Genomic DNA, 21126 nt, shown 5'->3' on the forward strand with positions numbered 1-21126 from the left:
TGGGGCAGGATGGTGAAGTGGAGGCTTGCCTGGAACCCAGCCCTCACCACCACCCCCCCCAACAGGGTGCCGTGGATCCAGCCGAAATGCCTGGGCCTTGGTTTCCCTTTCCGTAGAATGGGCCCTCAATTCCAACAGCACTAGCTGTGACTAACCAGATGGTTGGGCAGAGTTGTAGACCCAGCAGGATGAGAACTCTAACAAGGGGTGGGGGTGGGGGGTGCATCTGAGCCCCGCCCAAGCCCTCCCCACCGAAGATCCCACAAGGTACTTAATTTCTCTGGGCCTCAGTTTCCTCGTTCGAAAACTGGGAATAATAGTTTCCCTCTCGTAAGACGTTGTGAGAAGCCAATGAGATTATAAATGAGGCAGGCCCAGCCGGTGTCCGGCGCCCACGGGCCTCGGACAAACGTCAGCATCCGCCTCCCCAGCCCAGAGCCCACAGACTCCCAACCGCGCCCAGACCCCGGGAGACTCGCGCTCCGACGGCGCCCCCGCCCCTCCCTCGCTCTCAGCCCCCCACCCCGCCCCCACCCCTTCCTTTCGCGTCTCGAGGGCTCCACCAGGCGTCCGCCGGGCGCGCTGCGGAGGCCGCTTGGGGTGCCCGGCCGTGACCACGAATCTGGGCTCTGGCTCGGGGTCCGCGGGGCGCGCGGACAGGCGGGGAGCCGGGGCAGCCCCGGGGGGGGGGGGGGGAGGGGCGGCCCCGACCACCGGACTCGGCGCCCGCCCGCGCACCCCCGCCGCCCCGAGACCGTCGGGGGACGCTCACAAATCTCCTTCCTTTCGGGCACCGCAGCCCCAGTGTCCGGCGCTCGCGCGAGGCGTGGGGTGCGACTGGGGTCCGAGTACCTGCGCAGGACGCGGGGCCTTTAAGGCGGTGGGCGGGGTGAAAGCGGCCGGAGTCCATTAGCATACATTAGCATGCCCCGCCCCGCCGCCGGGAGGCGGCGCGCGGGGCTCGGCGGGGCCGGGAGCGGCGCGCAGCAGAGCGGGGCGCTCGGGCGCAGGGGTGCAGGGACGCAGAGCGGCGGAGCGGGGCGCGGCGGCGCGGGGAGCCGGACGCAGGGGCGCGGGAGCGCGGGGACCCCCACAGCCGCGCCGACCGCCCCGCGAGAGGGATGGGGCGCCGCGCCGCCCCCGGGCCCGGCCCGCCGCCCCCCCGGCCCCGGCTCCCGCCGCTGCCGCTGCTGCTGCTCGCGCTGGCGGCCCGCGGGGGCTGTGGCGCGCCCGCGCCCCGCGCGGAGGACCTCAGCCTGGGAGTGGTGAGTGCGCGGCCGGCACGCGGGGTCCCGCGGGCCGGGAGGACCCCGACAGTGCCCCCTCGGCGCCTGCGGGAGCGCGGGGAGCCCTGGACCCATTTCCTGGGCGGAAAGCTGAGGCCGGGGCGCAGGCTGAGCGGCGGACGCGCGCGCACCCGGGTCTGGGAAAGCGGCGCCGTGTACCTTCCCGGCACCGCGGCTCTCGCTGCGCGCCGCAGCCGCGGGAGGCAGCGGAGGCTGGGGCTGCCCGGCCGAGCCCTTGCCCGCGGCTCGGAGCGGCCCCGAAGGGGGACCCCAGGCGAGTGGGACGGCCGTCGCGGCCGCCGGGAGCAGCGCGCCCCGCGTGCGTTCCCAGTGGGAGGGGCGGGGGGGGGGAGGGGCGCGCACCCACCACCGAGGAAAGGTCGGGGCTGCGGAGTGGGGACGCCCCGGAAAGCCGGCGGTTGTCGAGTTAGCTCCGTGTGGGGTGTCGGGGAGCGAGAGAACCGGCCCCCAGGCCCCATTGGACGTGGATCTTGGCCCTGTCCCCGGTCCCCTTCCGCCGCCAGCCTTGCTCTGCCTCCCCCTTGGCCCTGTCCGAGCTTGATGGGGTTCCCCTCCCATTCCCAGACTCGGATGCAGCCCCACCGCCGTCCCCAGCGCCCCCTTCCGGAACGCCAGCTGTCCCCCTGCCTTGGGAGCCGTCCTGGGGCCGGCGGCAGCGCCCTCCTCCCACAGCCCTCCCCCTGGTCACACTCCTCTGGACCTGGAACCTGGAGATCAGACTTTCTGGGTCTCGCCGCCCCCAGGTTGGCGAGGCCAGGCGAAGGCGCGAGGGGCCGTCGGATTTTCATTTGGGGGCTTCCGCCCCTGCCGCGGCCCCTCACTCCGCGGAGAGACGCGGGGATCCGGGCCAGGGGCCGCGCCCTCCCCACCCCCGCACACGGCCCACATCCACCAGCGCGTAAAGGGCTGTCCTAGGGGGGTGCTGGCCGAGCCCCTCTCCCAGCGCCGTAGGCACTTGGGAGCTGCAGGTGGATTTCAGGCAGGCAGGCGGAGGCATTTGTTGGGGGTGTGGGGGGAGGCATCCGCAGCCCTGTACAGTTGGCAGGACTTGGCCACAGGTTCTGGCTCAGAAGCAGGCTGGGGACCGCCCCCGCCCAGCCGCCCCAGCCCTCGCAGCCATCTGGGACAGCGCAGCCACCGGTCCCGGCTGCCGGCTTCCGGACGCCTGAGGGACCCCACAGTGGGCTTCCTCCCTGCCAAACCGCCTCTGAGACTGGGGTGCTCCTTTGTAGCTGGGGGCTTCCTGGATCCCCTCCCCCCTCGGGGCGCATGATCTGGGGGGCAGCCTGTTGCCAGGTCGAGGCAGAGGGAGGGTAGAACCCAGGCTTCCAGTTCCTAGCTCAGAGAGACCCTGCTGGGAAGGCTGGGAGTTCTGGCCCGGCCAAGTTGGTTTGTCAGACCCGGGGCGGTTCTGAAGTTTTTCTCTGCCTGCCCAGGGACGGCCGGTTGTGCACACTCCTGGCCAGCTAGAGCCTGCGCACCCCCTCTTCTGGCTGCCGGGGGTTCCCGAGACCGCCCCCCCTCCCCCACAGCGGGTGGGCAGTCACTGGGCCAAACTGTGGAATGCCGTCGTGGGGGGTGGGGAATGTGGCTCTTTAGCCTGGAACCCCAAAGACAGCAGGGCCCTGGCATCTGGCCCAGTGGGTAAATAGGCGAGGGTTCTGCGCCTGACACTTTTTTGAGGCTCCCACCCGGGGAAGGCCGGGACCCGCCCGCCTGGTGGAGCAGCCTTCCAGCTTTCTGCCCCGTTTGTGGGTGGAGGGCGGTCTCTGGTGGCCTTCTGGGGAATGACACCTCGGAGCCGCAGACCCAGAGGTGCGGGAAGTCTTGGAAACGGGCAGGATTTATGGGGAGGAGGGGGACTCCATCCCGCCCCCTCTGTAGACGCCCGGGTCCGCTGACTCTGGATATTCGGATCTGGGGCTGCCAGTGAGGAGAAGGGCCTCTTTGTAAGCGTGACCCAGCTTCTGCCAGACAGAGTCGAGCCCGGCGGGTCTGGAGCACTGGCTGGTCGCTGGGAGAGGCTGGCCCGGCCCACCCCCAGCTTCAGAGTGAGGACAAAGCCCTGCATTGAGTCCCCTGCGCCCCGCTAAGGGTGGGCTTTCAGGCCGTGCACAGTGGGACAAAAGAGTGCGCTGTGCTCTCCTGGGGTCCGCCGAGCTTTTCATTACTGTGTTTCCAAGTAGGGAACACCCGTAGCAAGACATTCAGGCCATACAGAGGGTCCGAGGGAGAAATTCCCTCTCCCCCGTCCTCCCCTCATCTCCTAAGGATCCTTCTGGAGGTCGTCTGGGCACTCGCAAGGACTTGGGGACCTGGGCCCCTCATTGGTATGGATGACAGCCTCCTGCCCACCGTTGCGTGCCCGGCTGCTTTCACTTGGAAGCCTGTCCTGGGGAACGTTCCGTATTGGCACGTCGGGATCTGCCCGGTTCTCTGTGCTCACCCCAGCTCGCTCCGGCGCGGACGTCACATCCTTCAGCCGGCCCTGGGCACAGACGTGCGGCTGTTGCCGACGTTCTTGCTAAGCCAGAGGCAGTGCCAGACCTCCCGGTTACTGCAGCGTGACTGTGGGGGGGGGGGGGACCCAGGCCCTGGAGCAGGGGGGCCGGTGACAGGCGTGAACATCACACATTGAGCGTCGGCAGATTTGCCAACCGGTCTTCTGAAGTTTGTGCCCAGGTGCTCGGGTTTCTACCTCCAGCAACAAAGTCCTCGTTGCCCCCAACCACACAGCATCTCGGGGCATCGCGTGATCTTTGACAGACAGGTGACTGGTTTGCGGCTGAGGTTGTACGTGAGGATGGCCGGGAGCAAGCAAGGCCCGTGGCCCGAGAGGCCCCAGAGGATGAAGGGACGGGCAGGACGTGGCCGGACGATGGCAGTGGTGGATGTGAGCCGGGACCGCAGAGCGTGCTCAAGCCCCGTGTCCCCCTCCTGAGCCGGGGAAAGATTGTGGCAGGGGTGACAGTCACCCTTGGCCTCTGGGTCCCTGCTCCTCAGTGCCAGCGCCCAAGGGAGCCCACGGGCCCTGCGTGCGCTCAGGACTGAGGTCACAGACATGGCACCCCGCAGCTGCAGCCTGGGACTGCCCGCCCTCCGCCAGGACAGACAGCAGGAAATGGTTAACCCCTGCGTGATTTTGCGCTGAGCCTTCCAGAGGGAAGACTCCAGGGGCCCCCTCCCAGCATACCTGTGGGGAGTTAGATGTGAATGTGAAGGTCCTAAGGTCCACCCAGCACCCCCCAGGCCCCCAGCCCTGAGGCGTGCTGTCCCCTGGGAGTTCTGGCCCTGGAGCACTCCCGGCCCCCGGGGCTGACGGCCAGTCTGAAAGAAGTCTTTGTGTGCTTCTGTGGCGGGAGCCTGGGCAGGGCTGTGCCGGACGCCTGTGGACTGAGCCCTGGGAGTGTGGACCCCGACCACACCGCCGGCATCTGATCTGGCCTGGGGGCTTAGGATGTGTGTCCCCCTCACGCACCGGGCCACTGGGACCTTCACTGGGTGAGGCCTCTGGATTGCTCCCAGCGGTGGGAAGTCAGCTGCCTTCCCGTCCTGAGGGGGAGGGAGCAGTGGAGAGGATCTGGGGTTTGGCAGGCGGCTGGTGCAGTGCCTTCCGAGGGTGCTTCGAGCATCTGTGGTTTTTGCCTATTGACGGCGATGAGTTTCCAGCGCGCAGGGTCTGTGCGTCGCTCGTGGAGGGCGAGGGGTCTGTCCCTCATGAGCTGAGAGCCTGTGGGGTCTCCCGAGCACCGTCGGCTCCCCGCAGGGACGGGACAGAGTGACAGAGCGGTCTGGCAGGGTGCGCAGCCTGGCTCTCCCCACCCCCTGCCCAGAATCAGCCTGCGCTGCTGACCGGCCGCCAGCCTCTGCGTGCCTGCCTCCGGTACACCTTTCTCTGTGCTTCTCCATGGAACTTCCCGGCTGCCTCCTGCCCCAGGGCCTTGGTGTGTGCCACGCCCACCTCTGTGAACTCTTCTAGGGCTCGTCCCCTGACCAGCTCCTCATTTCTCAGGTCTCAGCCTACTGTCACCCACCAGGGACATCTTCCCTGACAACCATTTAGTTGGCCCCTGTACCCCGTCACTCACGTCCCCTCATAGCGGAGAGGTTACGGGCATAGGCTCTGGGCTCCCGTCCCCGCCCTGCCCCATGCTGGCTGGCTGCGTGACTGTGGGTGCCTGTCCTAACCTCTCTCTGGCTCTGTGTCCCCGTCTGTGAAGTGGGCATGACGGTGCTCACCCGTACGATTAATGCAGCAGGTACTTACTTCGTGGCTACTGTGTGCCCAGCACGAACACCACAGACGATGCCCCCCACCCCCGCCCTCGGGCAGCGCTGCCCTGAGGGGCGTCGTAAGCATGAAGCGGGCTAGTGACTGGAAAAGCACTCAGCAGTTGTCCGCTGTTAGGACCGCATCTGGTAACTGCTGTCATGCGTGAAGTCACTTGTTCCCACGTCCGTTTGTGCATCGTTACTGTTCCCCAGAACCCCGTCCGCTTCTGGAGCCCCGTCTGCGGGGAGGGCTCTCCCGGGTCTCCCCTGTCCCCAGAGCGCCTGGCACAGTGAGTGCTCATTCTGGGTGTGTCAGGGGGATGGACAGGCTGTCCCGGGGGGGGGGGGGGCGGCCCGGGAGCGTCCCCCTGGGGAAGACACGGGGGCGAGGGGGGGGGGATCTCCGCGGCCGCCCACCGCCCCTCCCGGAGCAAGCCGGGCACCAGCTCATTTCCCTCCAAGGGGCACAGCGAGGCAGGCGGAGACTGATGCCAGACCGCGGCTCTGCCACTGGCTTCACGTGCGACCGAGGGCCCAGTTTCCTCACTGTGAGCGGAGGTGGTGGCCGCACGCTGCCCCGACCCGGGTGCCGAGCGAAGGTGCAGAGGGTGGGCGGGGAGCCAGCACCTCCCGGGCACAGCCGGGCTCTGCTGGACTTACCGTTGGTTATCTGGGTCCTGGGGGGACTCTAAAGCCACTGCCTGCCAGCCTCCACGTCCCCTGAGCCACGGCACCGTGGCCGAGGTCTCACTGGCTGCGCTCTGCCGCGGCCCCTCTGCAGCCTTTGAGCCTCGGTTTACTCATCTGTACAGAGGGGTTCATGCTCTCCGTGCCCCCCCCCCGACAAGGCTGGGGGGGGGATCCAGTCACAGACGGACCGTGCGGGGGGAAGGGCCCACGGGTCAGCCACCCACCACCGTGGTCCCCGGCACATGGTGGCCCCGCCAGGCTCCAGGGGGTAGTGTGAGCCCTGGTCATCGCAGTCTTTAGGCCCCCAACTGCCCCCTATAAGTGAGGACAACAGCGGCCACGCCGTGGGACCATGGAGAGGACTACCTGAGACCCTGCACGCAGTGCGTGCTGCTTGTCTGCCAGCCTGGTGCAGCCCAGCACCGTCCCTGCGTCCGTCCCTCCGCCCGTCAGTCCGCCCGTCAGTCCCCCCGTGGGGCTGTGGCTGCAGGTTCCCACCTGCCCACCTGCCGGGGGCCTCACCTGCCGGGGGCCCTCACCTGCTGGGGCCACTCTGGGGCCAGGGCTGTGCCTCCCCGGGAATCCAAGAGTTGGGAGGGGAGTGGGACCTGTTATCCCAGTAAACGGAGGCATGTGGTATCGCCCTGACAAGCGCACGGGGAAAGATAAAAAGCGGAGAGGCCTGGGGCCGCTCTAGAGCCCGGAAGCACCATGTCCCGCTAGTGCCTTGCACGGGGCACCGCGGCTCCGGCCTCAGTTTCCCCGCGGGCGTTAATGGCCCAGTTCAGGGATCCCCGGGGGGAGGAAAGGCGCATCTCCTTGGCTGTTGGGGACTCTCCGCGGCGGGACGGCGGCTGCGAGGTTGGGACGTCCCTGCTCTTCCCCTCTCCTCCCCTCCCCTCCCTTCCCCTCTCCTCCCCACGGCCTTCTGGAAGGTTCACCTCCGCTGCTGCAGCCTGGTTGCCCTGGAGACGCGGTCGCCGTGACGACGGCGCGCAGGGAGGGGCGGCCCCGCTCGCGCCCCGGGCTCCATAGTGATGGGGGGGTGCGGGGGCAGCGCGTCCCCTGCCAGGCCCCCCCCCCCCCCCGCCCTCGGGCCGGTTCTCAGCTCCCACTTCAGAAGGTAGTGCTGCCGGGGGCGGGGCTGGGGGTGGCCGTTTGGCTGTTTGGGACTTTGCCTGTTTTCCCGGAGGTGGAGATGAGCTGGCCGGTGGGGGGGGGGGGGGGCGCTGTCGTCCTGGCACCTCCCCAGGGGGATGGGGCCTTCCGGTTCCAGGCACTTCCACCCGCCGGCCCCCCTGGCTCCCCGTGGCCTCCGAGAGCTCCCCGCTGCCCACATCCACCCCCCCCCCCACAACGGATGGCAGAGGCCATGGGGAGGGGACAGCTGGGGCCTTGAGAGGGGACTGCCTCCTGATGTGAAGGTCAGGGGGAGGGGTCCACACTGGGGGGGGGTGGGAAGTCAGATTGAGGGTACAGACCCCCACCCCCAGCCCACACCTGCGAGGGAGGGGGCCTTGGCCCTGTTCCTCTGGTCTGGCCGCTGACGGGGTCTCGGGCTGCAGTGTTCCCAGGGCCCAGGCTGGTAGGGGCGGCCAGCGCCTGCACTCAGCTGCCCTCGTGGTTCTGCAAGTTAGCACAGGCGGCCCCTCAGACCTGAGGCTAAAAGCTGCTTTCCAGCGTTGGCAAACGTTCCAAAACCACCTGAAGGGCTCTTGAGGCCTCGGAAGCCTGGAAACGCATGTGGTCTCCTGGCCGGGCTCCCTGGGGCAGGGCAGTGCCCCTCGGGGAAGCTCCGTGCCTGTCGGGGGTGGGGCACAGCTCAGTGCACACACCCGGCTGTTATCCCAGCCCCCCCGGCCAGACAGCTGGGGAAGGGGGTTCTTCCCCCACAGTGCCCCATCCCCCACCCGCTTGGGTGGGCCCTTCCCTGGTGAGGAGGGGGGTTGCCGGCACCCTCATCTGGCATCCCGGACATCTGAGGAAACTCCAGAGGGCTTCCTAGAGGAGGCAGCCTCGTGGTGCTGAGCAAGGGGGCTGCTGCAGCCCTGAGACCCTGGGTTCCGTAGCTCAGGCCTAGAGTCTTAACAGAGGGCTCTGAAATGCGCGTGTGTGTTTTCGGACGTTCGGAAAGAGAACGGCAGAGTCAAAACTTTCGATAGTCTTTGAATCTTTTCCCGAAAACGTGTGTAGCCACGAATACAGGTGTTTAGTGCCCGAGGCTGTCTCGGGGTCGCTCCAGTGCCGGGACAGGGACCAGGCACGGGACATGCTCGTCCCGCTGGTGGCCCAGCTGATGAGCTTCAGTGTGTTTGCAGTGATGTGAAGGGGGGTCCTCCCAGAGGAAGGGGGTGCTCGGTGACGGCAAAGGTCTTAACCCTGAGGACGGCACAGCCCAGGATGGGGAGGTGGCCCTGTCCCAGCCAGTGCCACCTCCTTTGAGCACAGGGTGTCACTCCCAGGCCCCCGGGGAGGAGGGGCCGTCTAACGAGGCGCGTCCACTTGGGAAGGTGTCTTGATTGCTGTTCATCGAGGAGCGAGTCGCTCCTGGTGCTACTCGGCCCTGTCCGACCACCTCAGAGGGGCCCCAGTTTTGCACACACTCTTGGGGGCCTCCAGTTAGGACCAGGGGGTCTGGGCCAATAAGGGCTTGGTGGGGCGGGGGGGAAGGAACAGAGAAACCTTGGGAAAGACCCTGTGTTTCCTGGAAAGGGAGGAATCTAGCTGGTTCTCTGCAGGTGTATGCAAATTGTATGCAAGTCATCAAGGTGGCAGCTTCTGGCCAATTGAAGCCCCTGGGAACTCCAGGAGGGTGGACCCCCTTCCACTGAGCTAGGCGCCCCCTCTGAGCAGGGAGCCTCCTGGCCAGGGCTACAAACTCAGACGCTTCCGAGGGGCCTGCAGTAGCGTAAACGAATCGAGAGGGTTTTTTAAACATCTACCAAAACGCAAACAAGCCTGTAAGCGGGTACCTTGGAGTCACAGGCCTGGGAAGGGCAGGGCTCAGGAATCCCGGACCTTGCCTTCCACCCGCCGCTGGGTTCCCCCGTCCCCCTGCCTGGTGAGTCCCCCCAGTGTCCACATGGCCCAGGCGCTATCGTGGGATTGTCACACAGCCTAGGAAGTGGGCATGAGCACCAGTTGGCTGTTCAAGACACTGAACCCCAAGGGGGGACTCCCCCCGAACAAGGGCAGCAGCGCCTCCCTGTCTCCTAGGGCCCCGCACGGATGGTAGAGGTGACTGGGGCTTGAGACGGGGCTGTACTTGTGTCTGTGCTGAAGGGTCGCCTTGCTTCCTGCCTCCTGCTTGGCTCAGGGAACCCCGACCAGGGCGCTTTCGGGCAGAGCCGTCCCCTGACGGTGCCACGGCGTGCTTCATCCAACACCTGTGTCAGGTGCTGACGGGGCATTTTCCACACTCTGACTCATTCTGTGCTCACATTCCCAGGCGGGGAATCAGCCCAGAGGGCTTGAGTGCAAATGCACAGCAAGTGGCCTCAGAGTCTGGGCTCTTACATGCTGTGAATGTGCAGCTCGTGACCAGAGTCCTAACACCGGAGCCTGAGGCTATGCTCTTCTCAGTGTGGGTTTCAGACCTTAGGTCTTCGACTCTTGCCTCCCAAGGGCCTGAATTTGGCCCATGCCACATGTAGTAACCTTTGTAGAATTTCACTTTCTTAAGTGTCCCCTGGGCATCTCCTGGCTCAAGAGAAGTGAGGTGGGGCAGGCTGCTGTGAGCAGTCGTACAGGTTGTGCACTGCTCAAGCTCACCCCTTCTAAGAGGCATCAGGTTTATTCAGGCGCTTCTCCGGCATCGGCCCGTAAAGTAACGTAAAGAAGGAACACGAGGTGCCTTGTGGGCTAATGGGGGGCTGGGGCCAGGGTGGTCTTGATCAGGGCCGGGAGAGGCTTGCCCCTCACCTCAGGGGCCCATAGCTCTTCTTGTGGGGCTGAGCCCTCCCCCCCACCCACTCCGCCGCTCACCCTGCTCTCTCCTCTCAGGAGTGGCTGAGCAGATTTGGCTACCTGCCCCCAGCCGACCCCACAACAGGCCAGCTGCAGACACAGGAGGAGCTGTCCAAGGCCATCGCCGCCATGCAGCGGTTCGGGGGCCTGGAGGCCACCGGCATCCTAGGTCAGTCCTCTAGGGGCGCGGGGGATGGGCGCTCCGGGGGCCCTCTGTGGGGGTGTGGTTAGGGATGGGTCCCCGCTGTCTCTGGGGGCAGGGCCAAGGATTCTTGCCACGTGGGACCCTGTCAGCACGCCCCGCCCTTGGATGTGGGCACAGTGATGGGCGCGTGTGTGTCCGTTGCACCCAGACCCACCTCCCCCACTACGCGGTCTGCACTTAAGCCCACCCTCGGTCCCCACTGAATCTTGTCCCCTGGAAGCGGCGGATCTGTGCTGCCGAAACCGCCAGCTTTCCACGGGAAACCAGAAACCTGGGGTGTTTATGTGAGCGCCCCGCTTTTCACGCGTTGGGGGCACATTCCGGTTTTGTGGAGGCCCTCCTGGGGGCTGACGGATCACAGCTGTCCCCGGGCCTCTGCAGAGGTGGACACGCCCGTGTCACCACAGAGCCGGTCAGGTGTGGGTCCCGCGATACCGGACGCAGATCGGGGCCGAGCCGTGCCCGCCTGGCCAGGGCCCCGCCAGTGGCCGACCTGACCGGTCCAGGCCCTGTCGTAGTTCACACGTGCTCCGAGCGACCCCTGTCCTGGTCCTGCATACACGCCTGGCAGTGAGGCCCCGCCCCCACCCGACCCGGGTCCCCGGGGAGCAGGGCGTGGGGCCTGAGCCCGGTGCCACCCCTAGGGGACCTGACCCCACCCTTCCCCGCAGACGAGGCCACCCTGGCGCTGATGAAAACCCCTCGGTGTTCCCTCCCCGACCTCCCAGCTGCGGCCCCGGCCCGAAGGAGGCGCCAGGCTCCGGCTCCCGCCACGTGGAACAGGAGGAGCCTGTCGTGGAGGTGGGCGGGGGGCGGGGGGTGGGGAGGGGGGCGGCCCTGCCCGGACCGGACCGTCCTGGTCCCCTTTCCTGGGGGCCCGCCCAAACCAGCGCCCACGGCCGGGCCCAGCAAGACAGGGGGGGGGGGGGGTCGGTCCTTCAGCGCTGGAGGCCGGGAGTCGGAGGTCCGAGGGTCACGGGGCCGCTGCTTCTGAGGCTCGGCGGAGGGGAGAACGCGCCCCCAGCCTCTCCTCCCCCCACGCGGCCACCGCCCCGCCCGCCTGTGTGGCCTTGTCTCAACCTTTACCTTAACATCGTCTGCAAAACCCTGTTTCCAGATACGGTCCCCGGCGGGCGGGGTAACCCTGGGGAGGAGGCGCCGGCCCGGCCAGACCCCAGGCTCTGACCCCGCCCGCCCTAGGGTCCGCACGTTCCCGCGGGACTCGCCCCTGGGCCGGGACACCGTGCGTGCGCTCATGCACTACGCCCTCAAAGTCTGGAGCGACATCACACCCCTCAACTTCCACGAGGTGGCGGGCAGTGCCGCGGACATCCAGATCGACTTCTCCAAGGCCGACCACAACGACGCCTACCCCTTCGACGGCCCGGGCGGCGCGGTGGCCCACGCCTTCCTCCCCGGCGACCAGCTCTCCGCGGGGGACGCCCACTTCGATGACGATGAGTCCTGGGCCTTCCGCTCCCCAGGTGCGTGGGGCTGAGGCCAGGTCCCGGGGGCCCCCCTCCCACTCGGGCCTCAGGGACCAGCCGTGACCCCCCCACCCCCCGCCGGGGCCTCGACACTAACTGCACGGAACTGGCCCGTCGAGGACCCGGGCCTCCAGCGTGACGGGAACGCCCGTCGCCTCACGCCCCCTCCCCGCGGGTGCCCGGCCTGCGCACGCGAGCCAGCCCCCTCCGGGCAGCCTGGCCGTCCCTCCCCTGACCCCCCGGCTCCCCGTGTTCCCAGACACCCACGACATGGACCTGTTCGCGGTGGCCGTCCATGAGTTTGGCCACGCCATTGGGCTGAGCCACGTGGCGGCCACGAGCTCCATCATGCAGCCGTACTACCAGGGCCCCGTGGGCGACCCTCTGCACTACAGGCTCCCCTACGAGGACAGGGTGCGCGTCTGGCAGCTGTACGGTGAGTCCGCCCCCCAGAGCCGGGCCCGGGGAGCCCCGGGGACGGAGCCAGAAACGCGGGGGTCCCCGGCCCCAGGACCCCACGGGATGGCTCTTTCTGTCCTGCTCGTCTCTCCCTGCGCTCAGCGTCCAGGCCTCGCGTGGCCCGAGCGGCTCCCTGACGTGTGTGGGACGAACAAACGGGTGGTCTTTCGCGGGGGGCCCCGGGCTGCAGGCGCCCTGCGGGCCTTTGAACAGGGCCTCAGAACAGGGCAGGATCCCCGTCCGGCCCCCAGGTAGCTTCAGTTTGTGGCAGCTGGCACAGACGTGCCCCGGCCCGTGCAAAGTACATACGTGCACTGAGGCGTCCGGTCTTTATGGCCCGGGAGGTCGGACCTGCTGTCCCCACTTAGAGATGGGAAGGCTGAGGCCGGGGGGCACCCTGGCGGCCGACAGAGCCAGGACTGAACCCAGAGCTCGGGGACCTGCCGTGCTGGGGACGCATCAGGCACTTGCATAGAAGGAGGCCCCATCAGGGAGCAGGCGTGGGCCTGGGGTGCAGGTAGTGGTGACATCCCCGTGGTTCCCATGTCCCTGCCCCGACCCCCGGGTGCCCCCCATGACCCCCGGGTGCCCCTCATGACCCCCGGGTGCCCCCTATACCCCAGTCTGCCCCTCATGACCTCAGTCTTCCCCCCCATGACCCCCGGGTGCCCCCCATGACTCCCAGGTGCCCCCCATGACCCCCAGGTGCCCGCCACAACCCCGGGTGCCCCCCCATGGCACCAGCATACTTTCCACCTCTCCTAACCCCCCTCCCCTGCTGTTGTGAGCACCCCGGCGTCCACCAGGCTCTGACGTGGGCACTTTCCTACTAGAGGAAAACCTACCATGTTAACCCCTTTGACGAGTACAGGCCGGTGGCATTGGCCACGTTCGCAGGGTTGTGTATCTGCCCCTGCTGCATGGTTCCACAACACTTGTCACCACCCCCCACCAAAGGAGACCCCACGGCCATCAGCGGTCACCCCCCCACACTGCCTGGCAGCCACTGACCTCCCTTCTGTCCACGTCCACGGCTGTGCCCTTTCTGGACGGTTCGTGCAACTGGGACCACACGCCGTGGGCCCTCTCGTGCCCAGCTGCTCTCACCGAGCGCCCTGTCCACGCCCCAGGTCCACGCTTCCTTTCTCTTTATGACCAAAGATTCTGTTTGTCCCCTCGTGGGTGGACATGTGCATTGTTTCCACCTCTGGCTGCTGTGCACATTCAGACGAGTTTTGGTTTGCACGCCTGTCCTTGGTTCTCTGGGGTCTGCACCCGGGAGGAGGTCTGGGGGGGGGGCAACACTCATTGAGCCCCTGGAGGTTAAGGAGGGGTCGCGGGGACCTCGGGCTGTGATGCTGTGGCTCTGGTGCACGTGCAGGGCCCACAGCGCCGCGTCGGGGGTCCCGGGAAGGGAGGGGGGGGCCCTGCCGGGTTCAGCGCAGCCTCCTGTCCCCACAGGCGTGCGGGAGTCCGTGTCCCCCACGGCACAGCCGGACACCCCAGAGCCCGAGGAGCCTCCCCTCCCGCCAGAGCCCCCCAACAACCGGTCCGGCACCCCGTAAGCCGTGGGCCCCTGCCCTGCACGCCGTGGCCAGCACCTCCCCAGTCATGGCTCGGGGGCCTGGACTCCCGGCGCTCCCGGGGCTAAGCCCTGAGCCACCCTGCCTTCCTTACACTCCTCCGGACGGCGGAAGGACACCCGCCCGCCCTTTGTCCCCGACCTGCGCCCCGTGCGCAAGAACGTCTGTCTGTCCAGATGCTCCTGATGTCCGCTCGCTCCGCGCTCTGTGTCGGCCACTCTGGACGGCGCAAACGGGGCTCGGGCTTTGATTTTTATTACTTGGCGTATAGTTGACAAACCGGAATGCGACTGTCTCTGAGCCTGCAGCAAATGACGGGGGTGGCGCGGGGTCTCCTTAAGGGGGGTCCTTCTGGGGCTTGTGAAGCCCCGCTCCCCCAGAGTGGCTCGGGAACGGAGGCTCCCCCCAGCCCCCCCACCCCCTGCTCTCTGCCCCCAGACCCAGGAGGGACGTGCCTCTCCGCTGCAGCACTGACTTTGACGCGGTGGCCCAGATCCGCGGCGAGGCCTTTTTCTTCAAAGGTAACCCCCACCCGGTCCAGTGGGTGGCTACTGGATGGAAGGGCAGCTCCGGGCCCCAGACCTGCCCCCTGCAGCCCCACTCCCTCTCCGCGCCCCCAGGCAGGTACTTCTGGCGGCTGACCCGGGACGGGCACCTGGTGTCGCTGCAGCCCGCGCAGATGCACCGCTTCTGGCGGGGCCTCCCGCTGCACCTGGACGGCGTGGACGCCGTGTTCGAGCGCACCAGCGACCACAAGATCGTCTTCTTCAAAGGTGGGCGGGCCCCGCCCGGGTGCTCCGCCTGAGTCTCTGCTGGTGGGCGGCCCCCCCCCAGCCCGCCTCTGCCCCGGAGGCCCAGCCCGTGGTTTGCTCCAAGCACAGAGCAGGGGCCGGCCCACTCCTTTGTGCACGCCACCGATGCGCTGCGCGCTTACTGAGCACCTACTGTGTCCTCCGCACCGCGGTAGGCACTGCAGGTACACGGCGGGCAAAACAGACAAAGGTCCCCGCCCTGTTCCCACAGGGGCACACGACGGGCACCTGCGTGAATGAGGAAGTTAGTTTCAGTGCTCCAGCCAGAGGGAGCTGCGAGTGCAAAGGCCCCGGGGCAAGAACAGAGTGGCCAAGGGGGGCGGAGGGAGGGTGAGCGAGGACAGAAGGGCAGGTCAACACCTGAGGGAAGGAGCTGGACTTATCCTCGATGCATGGAGCCACGCGCAGCTCCCACGTGTCTGTCCAGGATGCGGGATGGGGGGTCTGTTGGGAGAGGGCGTCACTGCACCTTCCACACCCGCTCCCTGGGCTGGGGGTGGGGGGTGCGGTCTTGTGGGGGCGGGACGGGACGCGGGGACCTGGGCTGGCGGGTGTTGCTGTCTGTGTGGGGGCGGCGTGCCTGCACCTGTGGGTGCCTGGGGGCTGTGAGCCTTCCCGGTCACGCCTGCTGCCCTGACCGGGCTTCCCAGTCCAGCCTGGTGTGGGGTCCCGGGGCCCCCGCTGGCTCCAGGGCCGCTGCCCGAGGCCGCAGTCCCGGGGTTGGGACCCGCTCGGTGTCATCTTCTGGGTTTGGGTTATTTTGCAACATCCGCCCACGGCTCCTGCATTGGAGTCTCGGCGTGCCCCCCCCCCGCCCCGCCCCGCCTGTGCTGGAACAGATGCGGCCCGGAGCCCCTTCCAGGGAAGCCCGCACAGCCCGCCCCCTACGCGCATCCCGTGCGGAGGGCAGGGACGCTGAGGCACAAGCTGGCACTTGTGTTTTCGGGCTCCGGTCGCAAAGTACAAATTGGGGGGTGTGAAGCAACGGGTTCGTTCTCTCGGCCGGGGGCCACACGCCCCAGATCAAGGTGCCGGGCCGGTTCCTGCTGAGTCTGCGGGGGAGACTCAGCCCCAGCCCCTCCCACCCCTGCCTGTGTCTCATCGGGCTGCTCCCCTCCGTGGGCCTCGGGTCTGTGCGTCCTCTTCGTGGAAGGACACCAGTCAGCGGATGCGCCCTCCCCCGCCCCCCACTCCCACATGACTTCCTCTTAACTAATCTCGCGGCAAAGACCCTGTTTCTAAACAAGTCAGATTCTGAGGTTCAGGCGGATGTGAATTTGGGGGAGCATTGCTCAACCTGCAGCAGCTCTTTGAACAAAATTGGGGCGACCGTACCTCTTTGAGGAGGCAAGAATGTTCCGCGTGTTTTTTGAGCTCGTTCACGTCACCTGCCAGCCCCCCGTCCAGGTGGGGCACCTGTCAGTCACCGCTGCCTCCGGTGGGTGTGGTCCCCCCAGAGTCCCCGTCCTCGGGTTGAGTGGCCATCGGGAGCCTGGCACACAGGAGGGCTCCCTGGAGGCGGCAGCCGTGATTTCAACGTTCACCAAAAGGCAAAACAGGAAGAACGGCGCACGTCCTAGCCGATCTGTTACAATCGGGAGCCACCCGCACCTGACTTGGCCCCGCGGGGCACCGCCTTTCAGAGGGACCGTCCGCCAAGTAGGCGGTGTGTGTGTGCGCGCGCGCGCGCCCTCCCTCCTCCCTCCTCCCAACTCCCTCCTCCCTCCTCCCAACTCCCTCCTCTCTCTCCCCGGCCTACTGTGCGCGCCGGCCTCCCCTCTCCTCACGTGACAGATCTTGGAGATTCCTTCCTGTCTCTACACAGAGTCCCCTCGGTCCTCAAACCTGGGTTTTGAAAAATAGCGTCCGGCTTCTAGGAAAGCTGCTAAAGCAGGACCTGAAGGCCGCGGGCTCGCCCCCTGTCAGCCTTCCACTCTGCTCGCTTCCCGCGGACGGTTTACGCCCCTGCTGGTCGAAGAGGGGGTGGCACACGCCGGAGCCTTCCCACCGCGTCCGCGCCCCCCCAACACACCCGGGCGCGTCTGGAGCGTCTGGGCCGGCGCCCCTCGGGCACGTCACCTGGCAGCTTCTCCCCAGCAGGTTCTGGTTCTGCACGTTCAGCAGGACCGTCCCAGAGGGACGCGCTCCGAGCTGCCCTGCCCGAGGCGTCATCTGTCTGGCGCTGTGCCCCCCCCCCCCCCCCCCCGCCCCCGGGCCGCGCATCTGCGAGATTTTCTCCCCTCTCAGGTCACCGGCTGCTCGCGTCGCGGGGAGAGGTTGACCTCTCCTGCCCCTTGCTTTGTGGGCACGCCTGCCCCCTGTCTCGGCCGTCCGGGGCCCGTCGTGCGGGCTCACCTTTGCTTCACCCCACCCCTTCTCGGGCACGTCTGCCGTTCCCCGTCTGTGGGAAAGGATTCTTAAAAAATTATGTTTACTTTTAATCACGACAAAAACACAACATGAGGAGCTACCGCCGTGAGCGCTTCTAAGCGCACAGTTCGGAGGCGTTAGGCACCTTCACGCCGCGCGGAGCCGCCACCACCGTCCGCCGTCAGGACTTGTCCATCTTTCCGAACGGAAGCTGCCCCCCAGCCCCCCAGCCCCTGGCGCCCACCGTCCACTTTCTGTGGATCTGGCCGGGTGCCTCAGACGCGTGCGGTCCTACAGCGTTTGTCCTCTGGGACGGCTCGTTTCCCGCAGCGTCGTGCCCTCAAGGTCCACGTGCGTGCCGTGGCAGGTGGCCGCACGTCCTTCCTTTCCAAGGCCGAATGCCATTCCATCGTCTGGATGGACCGCGTCTCGCTTAGCCGTCGTCCACCGTGGTCACTTGGGTGGCTCCCACGTCTCGGCTGCCGTGAACAGCACTGCTGTGAACACGGGTGCGCGAGTACCTTTGAGACCCTGCCTTCGGCTCCGCGTACCGACCCAGAAGGGGGCGAGTGGGCCCTCCGTGTTCGACTCTGAGGACCCTCCACGCTGTCTCCCACCGGCTTGCGTTCCCAGCAGCGGTGGAACAGGCCTCCCCTTCTCCACATCCTCGCCGGCACTGGGTGTTTTCGGGCCTTTCGACGGTGGCCGTCCTGATGGGCATCCGATGGTGTCTCATGGGGTTTGGATTCGTGTTTCCCTAATTAGTGAGCTTGAGCATCTGTTCATTTGTCCGTCGGCCGTTCGAATGTCTTCCTCCGAGAAATGTCTGTTCCAACTCTTTGTCAGGCAAAAGACTTTTTATCAAAAGTTTATTTAGAGAGAGAGCATGCAGGGGAGGGGCAGAGAGAGGGGCAGGGAGAATCCCCCGCAGGCTCCACGCTGTCAGCGCAGAGCCCGACCTGGGGCTCGGACTCACAAACCGTGAGATCGTGACCCGGGCTGAAGATTTGGATGGTTAACTGACTGAGCCCCCCAGGCGCCCTTCTGGCAAAACGCTTTTAAACGTTCTCCTCCTCCCCCTCCTCTCCTCCCCCTCTTCTCCCTCCTCCTCCTCCCCCCTCCTCCTCCTCTTCCTCCTCCTCCTCTGTCTCCTTCCTCCTCCTCCTCTTTCTCCTCCCTCATCCCTCCTCCTCATCCGCCCCCTCCTCCTTTTCCTCCTCCCCCTTCTCCCTCCTCCTCCTCCCCCTTCCTCCTCCTTTTCCTCCCTCCTCTTCCTCCCCCCCTCCTCCTCTTCCTCCCCCTCCTCCTCCTTTCCTCCCCCTCCCCCTCCTCCTCCCCCTCCCCTCCCCCTTCTCCCTCCTCCTCCTCCCCCTCCTCCTCCTCTTCCTCCTCCTCCTCTGTCTCCTCCCTCCTCCTCCTCTTTCTCCTCCCTCGTCCCTACTCCTCATCCTCCCCCTCCTCCCCTCCTCCCCTCCTCCTCCTTTTCCTCCTTCCTTCTCTTCCTCCCCCTCTTCCCTCCTCCTCCCCCCTCCTCCCCCTGTCTCCTTCCCCTCCTCCTCCTCCTCTTCCTGCCCCTCCCCCTTCTCTTCCTCCCCCTCCTCCCCCTCCCCTCCCCCTTCTCCCTCCTCCTCCCCCTTCTCCCTCCTCCTCCTCCGCCCCTTCCTCCTCCTTTTCCTCCTCCTCCTCTGTCTCCTTCCTCCTCCTCCTCTTTCTCCTCCCTCGTCCCTACTCCTCCTCATCCTCCCCCTCCTCTTCCCCCTCCTCCCCTCCTCCTCTCCATCCTCCTCCTCTTTCTCCTCCCTCCTCCCTCCTCATTCTCCTCCCCCTCCTCCTCTTCCTCTCCCTCCTCCTCCTCCTTATATCTTAATCTGTTTTTTTTTTTAATTTTTACATATGGATTTGAAGTTCTTGGTGATTTCTAAACATTTTGCTTCTGTGTGAAGTCTGACAAAGGTGCGCACGCATGCGTCCGCTTACGGCCCTGACGAGTGCCCTTCCTGCCCTGCCCGTGAGGACACCCCGGCCCGCCTGTCGCAGGAGTGGGTGAGGCGCGACTGAGCAGAGCGGCCTCCCGCGGGCTGGCTGGTGACCCCGTTCCCTGTCCTTATGGCGGGTGCCTGGTGAGAACCTGGCTTCTCAGGCTGCTGGCAGGTGGGCCGAGCCCGTGCCAGGCACACAATAGGTGCTCAGTAAATGCTCATGAGGACCCCGGGGTGGGGGGCGGTTGCACCGGGGGGGGGGGGGCGGGCGGGGAGAGGAAGGGCTGGAGCGTCCGCCCCGCGGGGCGGGCCGAGCTCTGGCCCACGGCCCTCTCTCTCACCCCCAGGAGACAGATACTGGGTATTTAAGGACAATAACGTAGAGGAAGGATACCCGCGGCCCGTCTCAGACTTCGGCCTCCCGCCGGGCGGCGTCGACGCTGCCTTCTCCTGGGCCCACAATGACAAGACTTATTTCTTTAAGGACCAGCTGTACTGGCGCTTTGATGAGCACACACGGCGCATGGACCCCGGCCACCCCGCCCGGAGCCCCCCGTGGAGGGGCATCCCCAGCACGCTCGACGACGCCATGCGCTGGTCCGACGGTGAGCCCCGTGCAGCCTCAGGCTCCCCACCTGGGGAAGGGGGGTCACAGCGGGCTCACCGGGAGGATCCCCCGGGAGCCGCTGCGCGCACGCGGGCCCCCCACCGCCATAGGCCTCCTGCTGCGTCTCACGCGCCCCTGGGCCTTTGCACCTGCCCTGCATCCTGCAGACACCGTCCAGACTTCTGCACGCCCCCTCCCTCACGTGCTTCCAGCCCAAACAGCACGACCCTGCCCGGCAAAGGGTAGCATGCATCTCCCTCCTTGCAGGGCTCGCTCTCGGGGGGGGCCAGATGCCCCCTGCTGTTCTGTTTCCAAAGCTACATCCCCAACACCTAGAACGGCCAGGCACATAGTAGGGCCTCACTTAACATCCCGTAGGGAGAGAAACCGAGAGGTCATCTTGTCTATCTCCCTGCCTTTCTGCGGCTGCCCCGAGCTTTCCCAGGCGTGGGAGGCCCCAGGGGCCCGCAGACGGCCACTGGGGCCGAGACAGACCATCCGTGGCGTAAGCCGTTCTCCTGCTTCCCTGCGGCCTCGAGCGCCGCTCCGTTGTCGTCCCGCTGTCTAGCCTGAGTCTGCCCTGTGGCCTGCCCGGAGCTCACGCCCCCTCCCCCCCCCCCCAGGTGCTGCCTACTTCTTCCGTGGTAAGGAGTACTGGAAGGTGGTGGAAGGCGAGCTGGAGGCGGCACCCGGGTACCCGCGGTCCACAGCGCAGGACTGGCTGGTCTGCACAGACCCACAGGCGGACCCGGAGGGCGAGGACGGAGAGGCCGGGGCCCACGCCCGGCCGGGACAGCGCGGCCAGAGCCGCTCAGAGGACGGCTTCGAGGTCTGCTCCTGCACCTCCCCCGCCTCCCCTCCCCCGGGGGCTTCGGGCCCACTGCTGGCGGCCACGCTCCTGCTGCCCCTGATTGCGCTGTGGTCGACGGCCCCCGGCACTCTGACAGCCGCCGGCCTGTGGTGACAGGGCCGATGGGTCGCAGTGGGCCTCAGGGCGAGGACCAGCGCTCCCACCCCTGCAGTGCCCGGACCGAGAGTTCCCCAGTGGCCCCGGCCTTGCAGATCCGAACGCACTGCCCGCCCTGAGCAGCCGCCTGGCCGTGCCCCTGCGGACTGGCAGGAGGCCGGCAGAGGGCGCCGCCCCCGGGCGGCTCAGCCGCAGAAGAGCAGAACAGCAACCTACCACCTGTCCTTCCTTTTCTGCCACGAAGTGGCCTGACTGCCATCTGTGAGTCGGGGACACTCTGTCAAGGCCGGGCTGGGGACAGGAAGCGTCCCTGCGGCGAGCAGGCAGCTGGATCGCACAGAACTCAGCTGATGAGCCAGGGGACGCAGGGCTGGGGACGGGAGGGCATTCGGTGGCCACGCTGCCCCCAGCCCCACCGGCCA

General features: G+C 67.0%; 1 protein-coding gene across 1 annotated transcript; it reads left to right on the top strand.

Moving 5' to 3' along the window:
- Positions 1-1121: 1121 nt before the first annotated feature.
- Positions 1122-20919, top strand: MMP17 (matrix metallopeptidase 17). Its single transcript, XM_030336587.1, has 10 exons — positions 1122-1265; positions 10272-10404; positions 11112-11241; positions 11641-11924; positions 12187-12363; positions 13848-13947; positions 14408-14490; positions 14590-14742; positions 19478-19735; positions 20361-20919. Exons 1-10 carry the CDS (start codon positions 1122-1124, stop codon positions 20699-20701), a joined length of 1803 nt encoding a protein of 600 aa, XP_030192447.1. The 3' UTR covers positions 20702-20919.
- Positions 20920-21126: the final 207 nt, after the last annotated feature.

This window comes from Lynx canadensis, chromosome D3 (genome assembly GCF_007474595.2).
Source record: "Lynx canadensis isolate LIC74 chromosome D3, mLynCan4.pri.v2, whole genome shotgun sequence".
NCBI lineage: Eukaryota > Metazoa > Chordata > Mammalia > Carnivora > Felidae > Lynx > Lynx canadensis.

Coding starts and splice junctions, on each gene's coding strand:
- MMP17 (XM_030336587.1), top strand. CDS start 1,122: ATGGGGCGCCGCGCCGCCCCCGGGCCCGGCCCGCCGCCCCCCCGGCCC. Junction 11,242..11,640: donor AGGAGGAGCCTGTCGTGGAG/GTGGGCGGGGGG, acceptor CGCCCGCCCTAG/GGTCCGCACGTTCCCGCGGG. Junction 14,491..14,589: donor CGAGGCCTTTTTCTTCAAAG/GTAACCCCCACC, acceptor CCGCGCCCCCAG/GCAGGTACTTCTGGCGGCTG.